The 16,259-nt window shown below is 36.5% G+C and overlaps 1 protein-coding gene across 1 annotated transcript; it reads left to right on the plus strand.

The window, feature by feature from the left end:
* Positions 9,342-11,463, plus strand: LOC109949027 (7-deoxyloganetin glucosyltransferase-like). The gene is made up of 2 exons (XM_020563250.1): positions 9,342-10,297; positions 10,385-11,463. The coding sequence occupies exons 1-2, from the start codon at positions 9,769-9,771 to the stop codon at positions 11,311-11,313; spliced, it is 1,458 nt and encodes a 485-aa protein (XP_020418839.1). The 5' UTR covers positions 9,342-9,768; the 3' UTR covers positions 11,314-11,463.

A 16,259-nucleotide genomic window follows, 5' to 3' on the forward strand; every position in this document is an offset into this window, starting at 1 on the left:
TTAACCGTCCGATCGTGCGATCGTAAACGATCTAACCGTCCGTTTCGGACCAAACTTGCGAGACGGGTATCTTAGACCTTGTGGAACCTTTAGGAACTTACGGATTGTAAAACGGAGGTCGTGGGTCCCATGGACCCGGTTGACCTGAATTTGGAAGTTTGACCGCCGGTTGACTGAGTGTCTCCCGAAGTTGTTCCATCGTCCAAATTGAGTAGTTGGACCTTAGAATGTCTCATTCCTAGTACACTTACTAGAAACCTAGGAAATTAGGATATTTAATTCAAAGTACTCGTTTGAAACGCTTCGTATTAATCTTGTGTACGTATTCTGAATTAGGTACTCCGACCACGCATACGCAGCAGGCGGGACCCTCTCAGGGTCAAGTAGCGTGGGATTACTTGTGAGTGGACTTTGTTTTCAAATCTTATGCATGGTTTTATTGATGAAAGATTTATGCATAATGTTTTTAATGATTTATTGAATATATTATATTCATGGGTTGAATTTGATGTCTGTATAGCGCTTTGTCAATATATTGTGGGTTTGGCATTGTTGGGTATTGAAAGTATATTTTATATGGATTTTGAGAAATATTATGCATGATGTTTTAAACGGTATTTTGGATATATTATTTATGAAATTGTTGAAAGTGATATTTTTATGAGGCATTGAAAATATATTTTGGGTTTTGACATATTTGAGTATCTTGAGTATGAATATATGGATTTTGAGGATTTCTATATATATTTGGCTATGTGTGAGGTACTGGGGTTGTTGAGATGAGATTGTGGAAAGTGGTGAGTATAGAATGTCAGTTTGGTGTGCTATAAGCACTACCCTATGTACCTCCCCTGATTTGGAACTTGGATACGGAGACTTGAGATACTTGGAATTGTCGGAACCCGGGGCATCCTTGACGGGATGTTGCTGTAGGCCCTTGATTGGGTAGTCTGCGCGCGTAGGACTGATCACAGACGTACGAATTTTGAGGTTATCGACGGTACGTACTGGCTGAGAGTTGGTCCCCCAGTTGGATGGCTCGTTCCCTAATCACATGGTGGATTGAGGACTCTTCATGAGGACTCTGCCAGGGTGACTAGTCAAACAATCCCCCGGTTGGATTGTTTCCCGGTACAACTAGGTGATGGTCATATTTATAATATATATATATATATATCTCTTATATTATATATTTATATATATCTATTCATTCATTCTTGTTTCTCGGTGTGGATACTTCCTTGCCGGTCGTACCAATGGGTACGCTTTCGAGAGTTTAGTTGTGAGATTTATAAGTTTTGGATGGTGGGTTTTATAAAGTGTTCTTTATGGATTTCGGACTTCGTATCTGGTATTGATTTGTTTTGATATATATATATATTATATATATATATATACTTGAGTATGTGGTTTTGCGATGCATGGGATTTCTTGCATGGTTTTCTAAACAGTGGGGTTATATTATGTTGGTTTACACTGAACTGAATTTATTTTTTTCTATTCACAATTTTCTATTTTGCGCCCCCCAGCCAGTAGTTGACTGAGCTCCGCAGCAGAGCCGGATCATGAGCTTCCGAGCCTTGAGTCTTCGTAGGACTCTTTCTTCATGTTTTTCCCTTTGAACTCTGTTTTGTTGAAATTGAAGTTCTTAGTCATGCTCTGTTATCGCCCCTGTTAGGGTTTGATTTGTGAGGCTGGAGGCCATTTTGTTGTAAATTGTTTATTCGCTTTAAAGCATGCTGCTGGTTGGGATTATTCTATGTTTATGCAGGTTGAATTTTTATTGGGTTTGTTCAATTTACAGGGGAGACTCTGCCAAAATTTTGGTAGAGAGTCTGGGTTTTTAGTAAGTGGGCCCGACATCGGGATGATGTCGGAACAAAGACGGGATTCGCCCTGGTTTCCGGGAATTCCGAGGCGGGTCCTGTCAGTGTATTCATAGCTGAATTTCTATCTTGTATAAAAGAAAACTACTGCAATTATTATTATCCAAGTGAATGAAATCAGAGGAAAATTCCAGATTTACTTTTCTTTCTAATTTTCTGAGCTAACGTTCTCAACATCCAAACACACACAGTTCCAGATTTCTCGTCAGAAATTTCTTCAAAATCTTATCAATTAACATTTTCCAAAAAGTTTACTAATTATACATATAACCGATTTTCTTCTGTTTCTTTTTCCTTTATAGCGAACGAAGGCAATTTGTACTAGGGCCCCTTCTAGCACTGAGAACAAAAACAAACTCATACCAAATTGTTAATTAGTTCATTACAAATCTTGTTCAAAGATACGGGTCATTAATTTTAGGAATTCTTATGATTTTTACGATAATACAAACAAGGGTTGTGAGAGTCCGTTTCTTAAATGTTGGCTATAGAAAAATAAATGATATTATATATTCTTGGTAAGAAGGAAACGTATATTTATAATTGTTTTACGTATATAATACAACTTCAATATTTATATGTATATTATTTCATTAAATATTTATATGTATATTATATTTATATATACATATGTTCTTTTGAATAAAAAGGGTTAAATTATATATTTGTTCATTGTTTCTTGAGATGCCATTAGATGGTTATTGGATGCTTTATATACATATATATTAATAACATGGATTAAGAGTTTAGACGTGGCATCCTTACATTGTTTTCTTGGAGAGAAAGACTATTTCTCTCTTATCTTAATTAGGATGCCGGATGTGGCTTTTTCCATTAAATTAGTTGATGCATTACCATGCATTTGCACAGCTCATGCTTACAATTTGGTGAGTAAGCTTTATCTTAGCTTCAATAGGTGTCACAGCCTTTGGAAATAAATCTCCTAGCGTTGACACATAGCAACTTATAAAATAGAGTGGCAACCAAGTTATCTTTTCGTATAAATAAGATAATGTCCTTTGTTATTATCCTCTCCATTGTTACGCCATCTCACCACCAATAAATAGAAGTTTTAATGGAAGGAAGAGATATCAGGCAAAGGGTAAAGAGAGAGGGAGAGAGAGATGATGATGATGAAATTCTTAGAAGAGATATAGGTATGATGATGAAATTCTTAGAAGAGATATAGGACTTAGCTTGTATTTTCTTAACTTGGAGAAATGCTTTGGAGTCGAGGTAGGAGTTTCTTGGTGACCTTTTATAAAGATTGATTTTCTTGGTGACCTTTTATAAAGATTGATCTAATTAAATTTCGTGAGCACTATATCATGCATGATATTATTATTTGATTATTATTGATATTGGGTGTTTAAGTGTTGTTAATTATCATATTATTTTATTAATATTGACATGATCATATGTTATCGGTAATGGCTGGAATTCTTGGGTTGATAAAGAAAGTATGGAAAATGGGGTAATAGGAAGGATCTTTTGTGTAGTTGAGTCTAACTCTTGGCAGGTACCAGGTCTCAGGGATCCCGCAGCGCACATGGTTTTTATTGGGTGATTCAGGACTGGCGACAGGGAGTTAGACAAGATGACTAACGAAAGGGGAATTATGGGATGATTGAAATGGGTGTTAGTTCATACAAATGGGCATTCGGGACCAAGTGGTATAAGCATGGTATGGGACGTGCAAATCTGCTTGTCCAGTTATATGAATTAACAAGAGTAGATGAAGAGCATTCATTCATGCATTATTATTAATAATGTGATATTTGGCTGTGTGATTGCATGTCACTTAATTTAGTTATATCAATCTACTGCGGTAAGGTCTCATGTCCCTACTGAGCGGTGGTTGTTCATTCCTCACTCTGTTTAATTTTTCAGATGAATTAGTAGGCAAGACAAAGACTAAACCAGTTGAGGCTGAATTAGATGAGAGTGATAGAGCTTTATTTTTTTAATTTTAAAGTTGTAAGATTTTGGGAGCTATTTTTATAAGAAAAGTTTATTTTATGTTTCAACTTCCTGTTATTCTATTTTACTTTTTATTTTCTCATGCATTGGGCACGGGGTTTCCACTGACCCCCAGATCCGAGGCGTGACAGAATGGTATAAGAGCTTCAGGGATTAAATACCCTTGGGAACTGTGGTATAGTATTACCACAAAGTAAATTTGAATTGGTGAAGTAAGTTAGTGACCTAACTTTTCAGGAGCATGTTTCTTTTATGATTAAGTGTAGTTTACGTAATAATTGTTTAGTATTGTTTTATATATGTTGGTTTAATTTGGTAGAAATATTTGGTAAAGGTTCAATTGTTAAGATAGCTAGAGTAGATGGGCAACGTGACAATGATAAGAATGGTAGCATGAGGGTAATACTAACCATTCAGGATATGGCCTTTGCAATACGTGAAACGAATCAACAAAACCAAGAACCCCATCAAGAAATTCAAGGTGGTCAAACAATGAGTGTTAAAGGAGAAAGATGAATGAACAAAGAGTTCTAGGAAATCTGAAAGTGGCTATTGCTTCTACCTATTTGGGAGGAGCAAGGAGACCAGAATAACTCACTCAAGGATATGTGTATTCTATTGGACAAGTGACAAAGCAAAATGAACCTACTATGGTAGAAGGTACATTTCTAGTTTACAACTCATAGGCTAAGATATTGTTTGACCCCGGTGCTACAAATTCATTCATCTCTATTTCGTTTGCGTTTATTCTTGGATTAGAATATGAATTTATGAAATCTTCATTAATGGTTGGTTCTCCATTGGGTAAATGTGTCGAAGTTAATAAGGTGTGTAGATCTTGCATAATAGAGATATCATATCATAAACTTGTTGTTGACCTAATGATATTGGAATTAATGGAGTATGATGTAATATAAGGGATGGACTTGACCCAATTTAAAGCTATTTTTGATTGTGGTAGAAAGATGGTGACTATGACTCTTAGCGAGGGAAAACATGTAGTTTCTATGGAAGTAGGAATACTCACATCAATCTTGGATAATGGAAATTGTAATTATTTGAGATTGATTGCTCACATGGTCACTGAGGATCTAAGTAATACCAAGCTTGAGCTTATCCCAATAGTGAAAGATTTCGGTGATGTTTTCCCAGAAGAATTATATGGAATCCCCCTAGAAATGGAGTTTTTCTATAGATATTTATCCTGGTATGTCGCCTATATCTATACCTCCACATTGAATGGCACCAGCAGAGTTGAAGGAACTCAAAACACAACTTCAAGAACTTGAAAGTAAAGGTTTTATTCGTCCTAGTACCTTACCATGGGGGTTTTTTCTCCATTCTTTGCGAAGAAAAGTGATGGAAGTCTTAGGATGTGTTTTGTTGCAAGCTAACAAAGTAGTTGCATACGACTTTTGTCAATTGAAATGACATGAAAAGAATTATCTAACACATGATCTAGAATTGGCAACCATTGTTCACACACTGAAGATATGGAGATATTATTTGTATGGGGAACGTTTTGAACTCTTTTTAGATCATAAGAGTTTGAAGTATTTATTGACTTAGAAGGAGTTGAATTTAAGACAAAAGCAATGGATGGAATACCTAGAAGATTATGATTTTGACTTACATTATCATCCAGGAAAGGCTAATGTGGTAACAAATGCTTAAGTCAAAATCCTCAAGGAATTGTAGCAAGTTTGTATGATCAAAGGTGGAAGATGGTGGAGTCTCTTTACGATTTTGACCTATATATAGGTGCGCATGAGGATTGTGCATATCTATGTAATTTGGTAACTCACCCCACTTTGATTGAAAGAATAATTGAGGCACAGGATTTGGATTCTATGTCTGAAGACATTCGAACTAAGATTACAACTAGAAAGACACAGGAAGGATGGAGTATCCTCACAAGCAGTGGATTAAGATATTTGAATAAGTTATATGTACCAAATATTTCTGATATAAGAAATGAAGTTCTCAGAGAAAGTCATCATTCACCTATACAATTCATCCTAGAGGGACAAAGATGTATCGTGATTTTAGACGTAATTTTTGGTGGAGTAATATGAAGGGAGGTGTGGAAATATTTGTAGCAAAATGTCTAACATGTTAGCTGGTGAAAACTGAATATCAGAAATCGTCAAGTCCATTACAGCCATTACCAGTAGTAGAATGGAAATGAGATCATATAACAATGAATTTTGTTACAGGTTTACCTAAATATCCAAAAGGACGTGATGCAATATGGATTATGGTGGATCGTTTGACCAAATTTGCACATTTCATACCAGTCAAATCAATGGATTCCACTAAAAATCTTGGAAAGCTTTACGTTAGAGATATAGTAAGATTACATGGAATTCCTATTTTGATTGTATCGGATAGAGATTCCAAGTTTACTTCTAAAATTTGGGGAAGCTTACAGAAAGTGTTAGGTACGCAACTAAATTTGGCACTGCCTTTTATCCCCAAACTTATGGACAATTGGAGAGAACTATTCAAATTTTAGAGGACTTGTTGAGAGCATGTATTCTAGATTTGGAGGGAAGTTGGGAAGATCATTTAGTGGTAGTAGAGTTTGCCTACAACAACTATCAGTCTAGCATTCAGATACCACCTTATGAAGCTCTATATTGAAGACCTTGTCAATCACCTGTGTGTTGGACTGAAGTAGGAGAAACTGTATTGCTAGGACCTGATTTGGTACAAGAGACAACTGAAGGCATTAAAGTTATCAAGCAACGTCTTTTAACTGCTCAAAGTTGACAAAAGAACTATGTAGACCGAAGAAGGAAAACATTAAGTATTGACGTGGGTGATAATGTATTTCTTAAACTCTCACTACTAAGTGGAGTAAAAAAAGGTTTGGGAAGACTGGAAAATTATCACCAAAGTTTGTTGGACCATTTGAAATCTTAGAAAGGATGGGTGAAGTAGCTTATAAGTCAGCATTACCACCTCAATTGTCGAATGTACATGATGTTTTCCTTGTTTCTATGCTTCGAAAGTATGAGCCTGATTCAACCCATTTTCTAGATTGAGGAGAGCTCAATTTAGATGAGGAACTGTCATTTGAAGAAAGACCAACTCAGATTTTGGATTCTAAGGAACAAGTGTGACGTACGAAAATAATACCATTGGTCAAAATTCTTTGGGTACATGGGAATACATTGGAAGTTACATGGGAATTAGAAACTGAAATGTATAAGAAGTACCCATAAATTTTTCCCTTATTCCAGTAAGTTTTTCTTTTTAAATTTTGAGGACAAAATTTCTTTAAGGAGAGTAGATTGTGAGAGTCTGTTTCTTAAATGTTCATTAAAGAAAAATAAATGTTATTATATATTCTTAAGTAATTATCCTGCTAAGAAGGAAATGTATATTTATAATTGTTTTACGTTTATAATACCATTTCAATAGTTATGTGTATATTATTTCATTAAATATTTATATATACATATGTTCTTTTGAATAAAAAGGGTTAAATTATATATTTGTTCATTATTTCTTGGGATGCCATTAGATGGTTATTGGGTGCTTTATATACATATATATATTAATAACATGGATTAACAGTTTAGACCTGGCATCCTTACATTGTTTTCTTGGAGAGAAAGACTGTTTCTCTCTTATCTTAATTTGGATGCTGGATGTGGTTTTTTCCATTAAATTAGTTGATGCATTACCATGCATTTGGACAGCTCATGCTTACAATTTGGTGAATAAGTCTATCTTAGCTTGAGGTGGAGTTTATAATTTCAATAGGTGTCACAGCCTTTGGAAATAAATCTCCTGGCGTTGACACATACATAGCAACTTATAAAAAAGAGTGGCGACCAAGTTATCTTTTTGTATAGATAAGATAATGGGCTTTGTTATTATCCTCTCCACTGTTACCGCCATCTCACCACCTATAAATAGGAGTGTTAATGAAAGGAACATATATCATGCAACATGAGAGAGAGAGATATGATGATGATGATGAAATTCTTCGAAGAGATTTAGACTTAACTTGTATTTTCTTAACTTGGAGATATGCTTTGGAATCGAGGTAGGAGTTTTTTGGTGACCTTTTACAAAGATTGATCTAATTAAATTTTGTGAGCACTATATTATGCATGATATTATTATTTGATTATTATTGATATTGAGTGTTTAAGTGTTATTAATTATCATCATATTATTTTATTCATATTGACATGATCATATGTTATCGGTGATGGCTGGAATTCTTGGGTTGATAAAGAAAGTAAGAAAAAGGGGGTAATGGGAAGGATCTTTTGTGTAGTTGAGTCTAACTCTTGGCAGGTACCAGGTCTCAAGGATCCCGCAGTGCACATGGTTTTCATTGGGTGATTCGGGACTAGTGACAGGGAGTTAGACAAGATGACTAACGAAAGGGGAATTATGAGAAGATTGAAATGGGTGTTAGTTCATATAAATGGGCATTTGGGGCCAAGTGGTATAAGCATGGTATGGGACGTGCAGGTCTGCTTGTGCAGTTATATGAATTAACAGGAGTAGATGAAGAGTATTCATTCATGCATTATTATTAATAATGTGATATTTAGCTGTATGATTACATGTCACTTAATTTAGTTATATCAATCTACTGTGGTGAGGTCTCATGTCCCTACTGAGTGGTGGTTTCTCATCCCTCACCCTGTTTAATTTTTCAGATGAATTAGTGGGCATGACAAGGACTAAACCAGTTGAGGCTGAACTAGATGAGAGTGATAGAGCTTTATTTTTTTTAATTCTAAAGTTTTAAGATTTTGGGAGCTATTTTTATAAGAAAAGTTTATTTTATGTTTCGGCTTCTTTTTATTCTATTTTACCTTTTATTTTCTCATGCACTGGGCACGGGGTTTCCACTAAGCCCCGGGTCTGGGGCGTGACAAGGGTTAATCGTTTTATTCGTACTTGAACTTAGACCCGGTTTGCATTTGAGTACCTCAATTTCCAAAATCGTTATCATATTCCTTTAACTTCACTTTTGTTAGGACAAATGGTCCTGCCATTAATTTTGTTAACTTTTTCTGTTAAATGCAGGGGCAAAATGGTATTTTTATATTAAAACCAAAAGAATAAATAAATAATCACATCTTTAAAATAACAATAAAATCAAATCAAATAAAAAACCAACCAAAAAAAAATCGAGTTTGGGAAGAGTAGAAATCGGGATAGAGGGGGAGAGAGAGAGTTTAATTTTAATTTTTTATTCATATTTTAATCAATTTAATACAAAATGAGGAGAACTACCCCCCCTCTTCTTCTCTTTTTATTCACTACATGCCATGTAAAGAGAAGAACTAAATGAGGTTAGGTTATTAAAATTGGGTGAGCTAGGATTCTATTTTTTTTGGCTGGAAAAAAGAAGCCACCTGGGTTGCCAAACTAAAGGTACATCCGTGGGTAAGCTAGGATTTTATTTTTTTTTGGCTTGAAAAAAGAAGCCACCTGGGCTATAGCCCAGGTTTGCCAAACTAAAGGAAGGTCTGTGGGTGGGCTAGGATTTTATTTTTTTGGCTGGAAAAAAGAAGTAGGTTTGCCAAACTAAAGATCCGTCTCTGTTTCCACTTCAACCCATTTACAATCAAACTATTTTATGACTAAAACACTTCACATTAATGATAATTTTATTAAACTAAAACACAGTTTTATGAGTCTACTTATGGAGAAAAACTTAGTTGCAATGAGATAACACTATTTTGCTATCCTTATTTCATAAAAGTCTTTCTCCTACTTATGACTATGGTTGCAGCCTGCAATATTCTTAAAATAATAAAAAAATAAAAAAAATAAAAAAAGTAGCTATTCTGAAGGACATTACCTCACTTTTGCTGTATAAATACTCTGCATTTGCAAGCACTGCAATGCACACACAAAAGCTAAGATGGATTCCAGAGAAGTAGCAACTAAGCCACACGCTGTTTGCATTCCATTCCCTTATCAAAGCCATATAAAGGCAATGCTTAAATTTGCAAAGCTCCTCCACCACAGAGGTTTTCATATAACCTTTGTTAACACAGAGTTCAATCACAAGCGCTTTCTTAAATCTCAAGGACCCAATTCCCTTGTTGGCTTGCCTGATTTTCAATTCGATGCCTTCCCGGATAGCCTTCCGGATTCAGATGAAGATGCCACACCAGATGCCACCTTGCTTTGTGAATCCATCAGAAAAAAAAAATTCTTGGCTCCCTTTCATGCCCTCCTTGCAAAACTCAACAATGATGCCATATCAACATCCCACAATCCTCCTGTGACTTGCATAGTTTCAGATGGTTTCATGTCCGCGTTCACAATCACAGCTGCTGAAGAAATCGGAGTCCCTATAGCGTTGTTCTACACTATAGCTGCCTGCAGCTTCATGGGATTTAAACAACTTCGCGCTGTGGTCGAAAAAGGACTTTTTCCACTCAAAGGTGAATAACTACGAATTAAAAGCAATTGTTGTTTCTAAACATGCAAATGAAATGTTTCTTCAATTGAATTTCATTTGTCTATTGCAGATGAGAGCTGTTTCAAAAATGGCTATCTGGACACCGTAATAGATTGGATCCCAGGAATGAGAGATATCCGTTTAAGGGATCTCCCGACCTTCGCGCGAAACACAAATCTGGATGACACCGGATTTAACTTCATCATGGAAGAAACCGAAAGAGCTCATGAAGCTTCAGCAGTTGTTCTTCATACTTTTCATGCCTTGGAGACAGATGTTTTGGAAGCTCTCTCATCTATGCTTCCCCATGTGTACACCGTTGGCCCTCTTCAATTGCATCTCAATCAGATACCAGAGCACCCTTTGAAAATGGGATACAGTCCATGGAAAGAAGAAACTGAATGCCTCGAGTGGCTAAACACCAAGGCACCAAACTCAGTTGTCTATGTGAATTTCGGCAGTGTAGCAGTCGTGACACCAGAACAGCTTGTGGAGTTTGGGTGGGGACTTGCAAATAGCAAGCTTCCATTCTTTTGGGTAATTAGACCTGATCTAGTTGTTGGAGAATCAGCTATTTTGCCGCCTGAGTTTGTGGCTGAAACTAAGGAAAGAAGTCTAATAGCTGGGTGGTGCCCACAAGAGCAAGTCCTCAACCACCCCTCAGTTGGAGGATTTTTAATGCACAGCGGTTGGAATTCAACAGTTGAGAGCCTTACTGCAGGAGTTCCTATGCTCTGTTGGCCATTCTTCGGGGACCAGCAAATGGACTGTCGCTATACTTGCAATGAATGGGGAATTGGCATGGAGATTAGTGATGATGCGAAGAGGGAAGAGGTAGAGAAGCTTATCAAAGAGTTAATGGAGGGAGAGAAGGGTAAGAAGATGAAAAATAAGGTCATGGAGTGGAAGAAACTTGCAGAAGAAGCTACTGGTCCACATGGTTCTTCATCCACAAACTTAGACAATTTAGTGAATCAAGTGCTATTGAGAAAAAGTTAAGATGTTTCCATAAGAATATTGATGTTATTAATTATCATTTCCATTGCCATTGTCTCAAATAATCAACTATCTGGCAATATATATGTACTACTGGTCTGTAACCATGATGCGTACTATATCTAGAATTTTATTCTAATTAAGGTTTTACTACGCTTCAGGCCTTCAACTCTAAAGTCTTTATCATTTTTCAGGCAATTGTGCACTAACCATGATGCATTATATTAATAATATTTTAAATCAATAGATTAAAAATATAAAGCTATACCTTTTTCCACAAATACCCCCGAGCTTAACGGGTTAACGGGTATTCGTGAATTGACACGACACGACACGATAGCTTAACGGGTGACTAACGGATCAATACGATATCAACATGACACCATAACTCATGCCTGAATACTGAATTTTTCGTGCGAATTCATGTCGTATTAATGGATCGTGCACAATATTGTCTCCTCTAAACTTAGATACTTTAGTCGATTTAAGAAAAAACTAGATGTTATCCATAACCATATCTCTATTATCACTGTTGATATCTCTATTATTACTCTATATAGCGCCCTTATTCATATATGATGTCATACGGAGCCTAATAACATGTTTTCTTATTTTGTTCTAAAAAAGTTTTTTGAAAGAAGTAGAGACCAGTAAATGAAATTAAAAAAAATTAAACCTCCAAAGCCATATAAAGGCAATGCTTAAATTTGCTGTTTGCATTCCATTCCCTGCTCAAAGCCATATAAAGGCAATGCTTAAATTTGCAAAGCTCCTCCACCATAGAGGTTTTCATATAACCTTTGTTAACACACAGTTCAATCACAAGCGCTTTCTTAAAACTCTAGGATCCAATTCCCTCGATGGCTTGCCTGATTTTCAATTTGAAGCCATCCCGGATAGCCTTCCAGATTCAAATGAAGACACCACACAAGATGTCATTAAAAAAATAAAGTTAGACCATTTTCAACAAAGAAATTATGTGGAAGTTTCTTTAAAACCTTGTATAATTATGTTGGAGATATTGACCTGATGATAAAGCATAATCTCTCATTAATACTTGAATGCTTAATGTGAAAGAAAGAAACGAAAAGAAACAAGAAAACACAGACAAGGTTAAAGAAAAGACAAAATCCAAAAGCTTACTTTGTTTCCTCGTCTTTCCAAATCCAAATCCAAATCCAAACGCCACTCAAATCAGTTAGGAAGTTTCTGATTGTTTATTTCATTTCATACTACATACAAAGATAACAACAGCTTGAGTAAAAAAGAACAAAATTGATACTTTAAATTAGATGCTTCATTTCAAACCATAGACACTCCTCTAACGTGAGCTTGATTAGGGACAAAACCATTTGAATTAAAGAGTTATTTCACTATAATGTTATTTTTAGTCATTGTACACAACTCACAACACTTTCACACAAAAATTTACCAAACACTCAAAAACTTATTAGTGTACCAACATCACTTTTGATAAAAAGTTGTCAAAAGCCAAACTGCTTTCTTTCACAACTGATTTCTCTCACAGCAAATCTGACTATAATTATTTTTACATCACAACAATGCCAAACTAGCTTTGTTTTAGATCCTTATTTCAATTCCTACTTGGTTTAGGATTCCAATTTTAATCTTATTTCCTACCCACTATAAATAAGGCTTTTAGGAAGTGATATTATTATTTGTGGCTAGAGAGTGTCTATGAGTGTGGCTCCGAACCAAATTACAAGTGAGTGTGAGGAATTGCTAACAATTCACTATAGAAGTACAAGAGAAAAAATAATTTCAAGCACTCCGAAGTTTTCTTTCTACTAACTAGCCAGGTGATGTTGAGGAATTAAGCCCTCTTCAATTATACACCAAGCAAAGAAAAACCATTGTTAAATGAAGCAAGGAAATTACATAATATTACAAATGAAACTAAGCTCTAGTGATCTCCATGTGCTCAAAAATCAAACCCGATTGAATGCATCTTCGTGGTTCAATGAATATGGCGCTTTGCATTTCAGATATATTTTATATGCAGAGAGCTTCCATTGAAGGATTCCTCAAATAAGTTATTTGAGGAACACCCTTGTAGGGTCCACCATTGTATTTCACTAATGAAGAATAAGGCCATGGAGTGGAAAACACAGGCAGAGGAAGCGACCAATCCACACGATTCTTCGTCCACAAACTTAGACAATTTAGCTAATCAAATGCAATCAAGAAAAATCTAGATGTTCTCTGCATCCACAAACTTAACAAGATCATGCGCTGCAAACCTAGAAGTTATTGGTTCAATGAACTCGCAACATCGCCAAGAAACGAAAGTCCAAGTCTAAAGTCTTTTTGTCTCGATTGATCAAGTAGTTTCCCTGTTGTCTTGATCAACTGATTTTTCTTTGCACAGATATTTGTGGGCGGGTAAGGGTCCAAAAATCTGTGCAGAACTTTAACATTCCTCTATACTAGTCGAAAATTTTACTATCTATCAACCAATTGCAATGACTAACTTCTAGATTTTATTATTACAAAAATTTAATCATAATTTGTAGACTATTAGTTATTTATATTATTATAAGTAACAATTTCTACCACAATTTTTACCATTATTTATATAATCATAAGTTGACTATCTATCAATCAATGACGAACTTTTCGAAATACTTGACCAACATGAGTGTATAAATTCAAAAAGATTTAAAACATGTAATCATATTTTGTTGACTATTAGTGATGTAACAATTTCGACCATATATATAGTCCCCTTCTGTTAAGAGATTCCTCAAATAATTTTATTTGAAGGACACCCTTTCGAGTACCTTACGATTTTTTTTTCAACGATCCAAACCGTCTAATTTTCAAGTCTTTACTCATAGATCATCCTTGTAAGAAAATCATACAAATTGAAAATCATTATGACATCTAATAGAGATCAACAAAATCAATAAACACGATGCTTCGAGGGAGTGCTTAAATTTCAATAATTTTATTGAATGGTCAAATGATATTGGATTCAAGTGATTTTTTTTGTAGAGATGATCTTTGAATGAATATCTACAAAAATAGACAGTTTGGATTAGTGAAATAAAATAATCTGCATTTGCAAGTTGTAACACCCCGACTCCAAATTAAATCCTTTATTTAAGTTATTTAAATTATTTAAGGGAAATTACAAATTTACCCTTGAGATAAGGGAATTTTTGTCATTTTCTTAACCGGAGAGAGTTTGGGACAGTGACTAGTAATTTTGGACAGGTCGTACTGAGACGAGTTCATAGACACGTAGTGGGATGGAATCGGAGTTGTAACGAGAGAGATATGGTCAAAAGAAACCCAGTGGCATAATCGTAATTATTTTGAAATTAGATTTTTATAAAAATTAGATTTCTCTCTCTCTCTCTCTCTCTCTCCCTCCCGCGAGCTCTCTCTCTCTCTCTCTCTCTCTCTCTCTCTCTCTCCCCGTCGGTCTCTCTCTCTCCTCGAAACTCCGGCCACCGACCACGGCTTAGACGGGGCCGATACCAAAATGACCGGGGCTTCGTCCTCTTCTAGCCCCAGCCGACTCCCGCCTCCAGCCGTCGTAGTTTCGCCGGAAAATGGAGAAGAAGCGGCTGGTGTCGTCCGAACTTTATCGCCATCGATCTCCCTCCTCCGGCCACCGATTCCGACGAGCAAGGTGTGGTTTCTCACCTACTTTTCATGCTCTAGCTGCCTGTTGGGTAGGATTCGATCGATTCTTAGCGTAGGCAATTCGATTTTCGAATTGAAATTCGGTCAGTTTTGGGATCGCGATTCCGGCCACCTCCGGTCAGTTTTTGGGGTAGGTCCAAGAACAAAAGTGGCTCCAAATAGGGTGTTATACCTAGGGTAGGAGTTTGGAGCCGTGGTTTTGAGATTTTCCGGCGACGCGTTATCGCTTTGGGCACCCAGCGCTGCCGGCGTGTGTGACGGCGCGTGGGCGAGGGTAGTGGAGTTCTACTGTGTCTCGATGAGATCCTTAGGTTGTCATGAGTGCGTAGGATTTCACGGATCTCAATTCGGACGTCGTTTGACTATCTAACAGACGATCGCATATTGCGCGTTATCCGAGTTCGATAGGTTGGGACTTTTGGGTGGTCCCAAATTTAATATATGTTAATCTAGGTATTTCTAGGATAGCGTAGAAATTCACGGATCGTGAATCGGAGCCCCGGATGTTTCGATTTAATAATTTAAAGTTTATGTTTTATATTAACCGTCAGATCGTGCGATTGTGAGCGATCCGACCGTCCGATCTGAACCAAACTTGCAGGACGAGTGTCCTATACCTTATAGAACCCATAGGAACTTTCGGATCGGAATTTGGAGGTCATGGGCCCCGTAGGCCCGTTTGACCAGGGTTATGATAGTTTGACCCTTGGTTGACCGTGAGTCTTCTGGAGTAGTCTCACCTTTTCACGGGGATTATCGGGTGCTAGACTGTTGTTGAGATTTACACAATATTAGAATTAAATTATATATTTATATATGTTTGTAAAGGTATAAAAAGAGTCTAGAATGTCAGTTTGAAGTGCTATACGCACTACCTTATGCACATCCCCGGATTTTGGTTACACTACACGTACCACCCTGTGAAAGTTAGGTCCCACGTGGCGTAGGTTATCCGGCGTGCGGACAGACCTCATACATGGCATTGGTAGTATCGGCGTATGGGGAGATTACGTGATAATATGTTGAGGTAGCACGTGGCGTAGGTTATCCGGCGTATCGACAGACCTCATATGTGGCGTTGGTTGTACCGGCGTATGGGGAGATTTGTGATATGATGTGCAGGTCTCGCATGGCGTAGGTTATCCAGCGTTGAGACAGACCCCCTACGTGGCGTTGGTTGTACCGGCGTATGGGGAGATATTATGATATTATGTTGTTGAAGAACTAACAAGTCTTTAGAGATACAATTTTAAATTGAAGTCAAAATTCAATGAAAG

This window comes from Prunus persica, chromosome G4, assembly GCF_000346465.2.
Source record: "Prunus persica cultivar Lovell chromosome G4, Prunus_persica_NCBIv2, whole genome shotgun sequence".
In the NCBI taxonomy this organism is placed as follows: Eukaryota; Viridiplantae; Streptophyta; class Magnoliopsida; order Rosales; family Rosaceae; genus Prunus; species Prunus persica.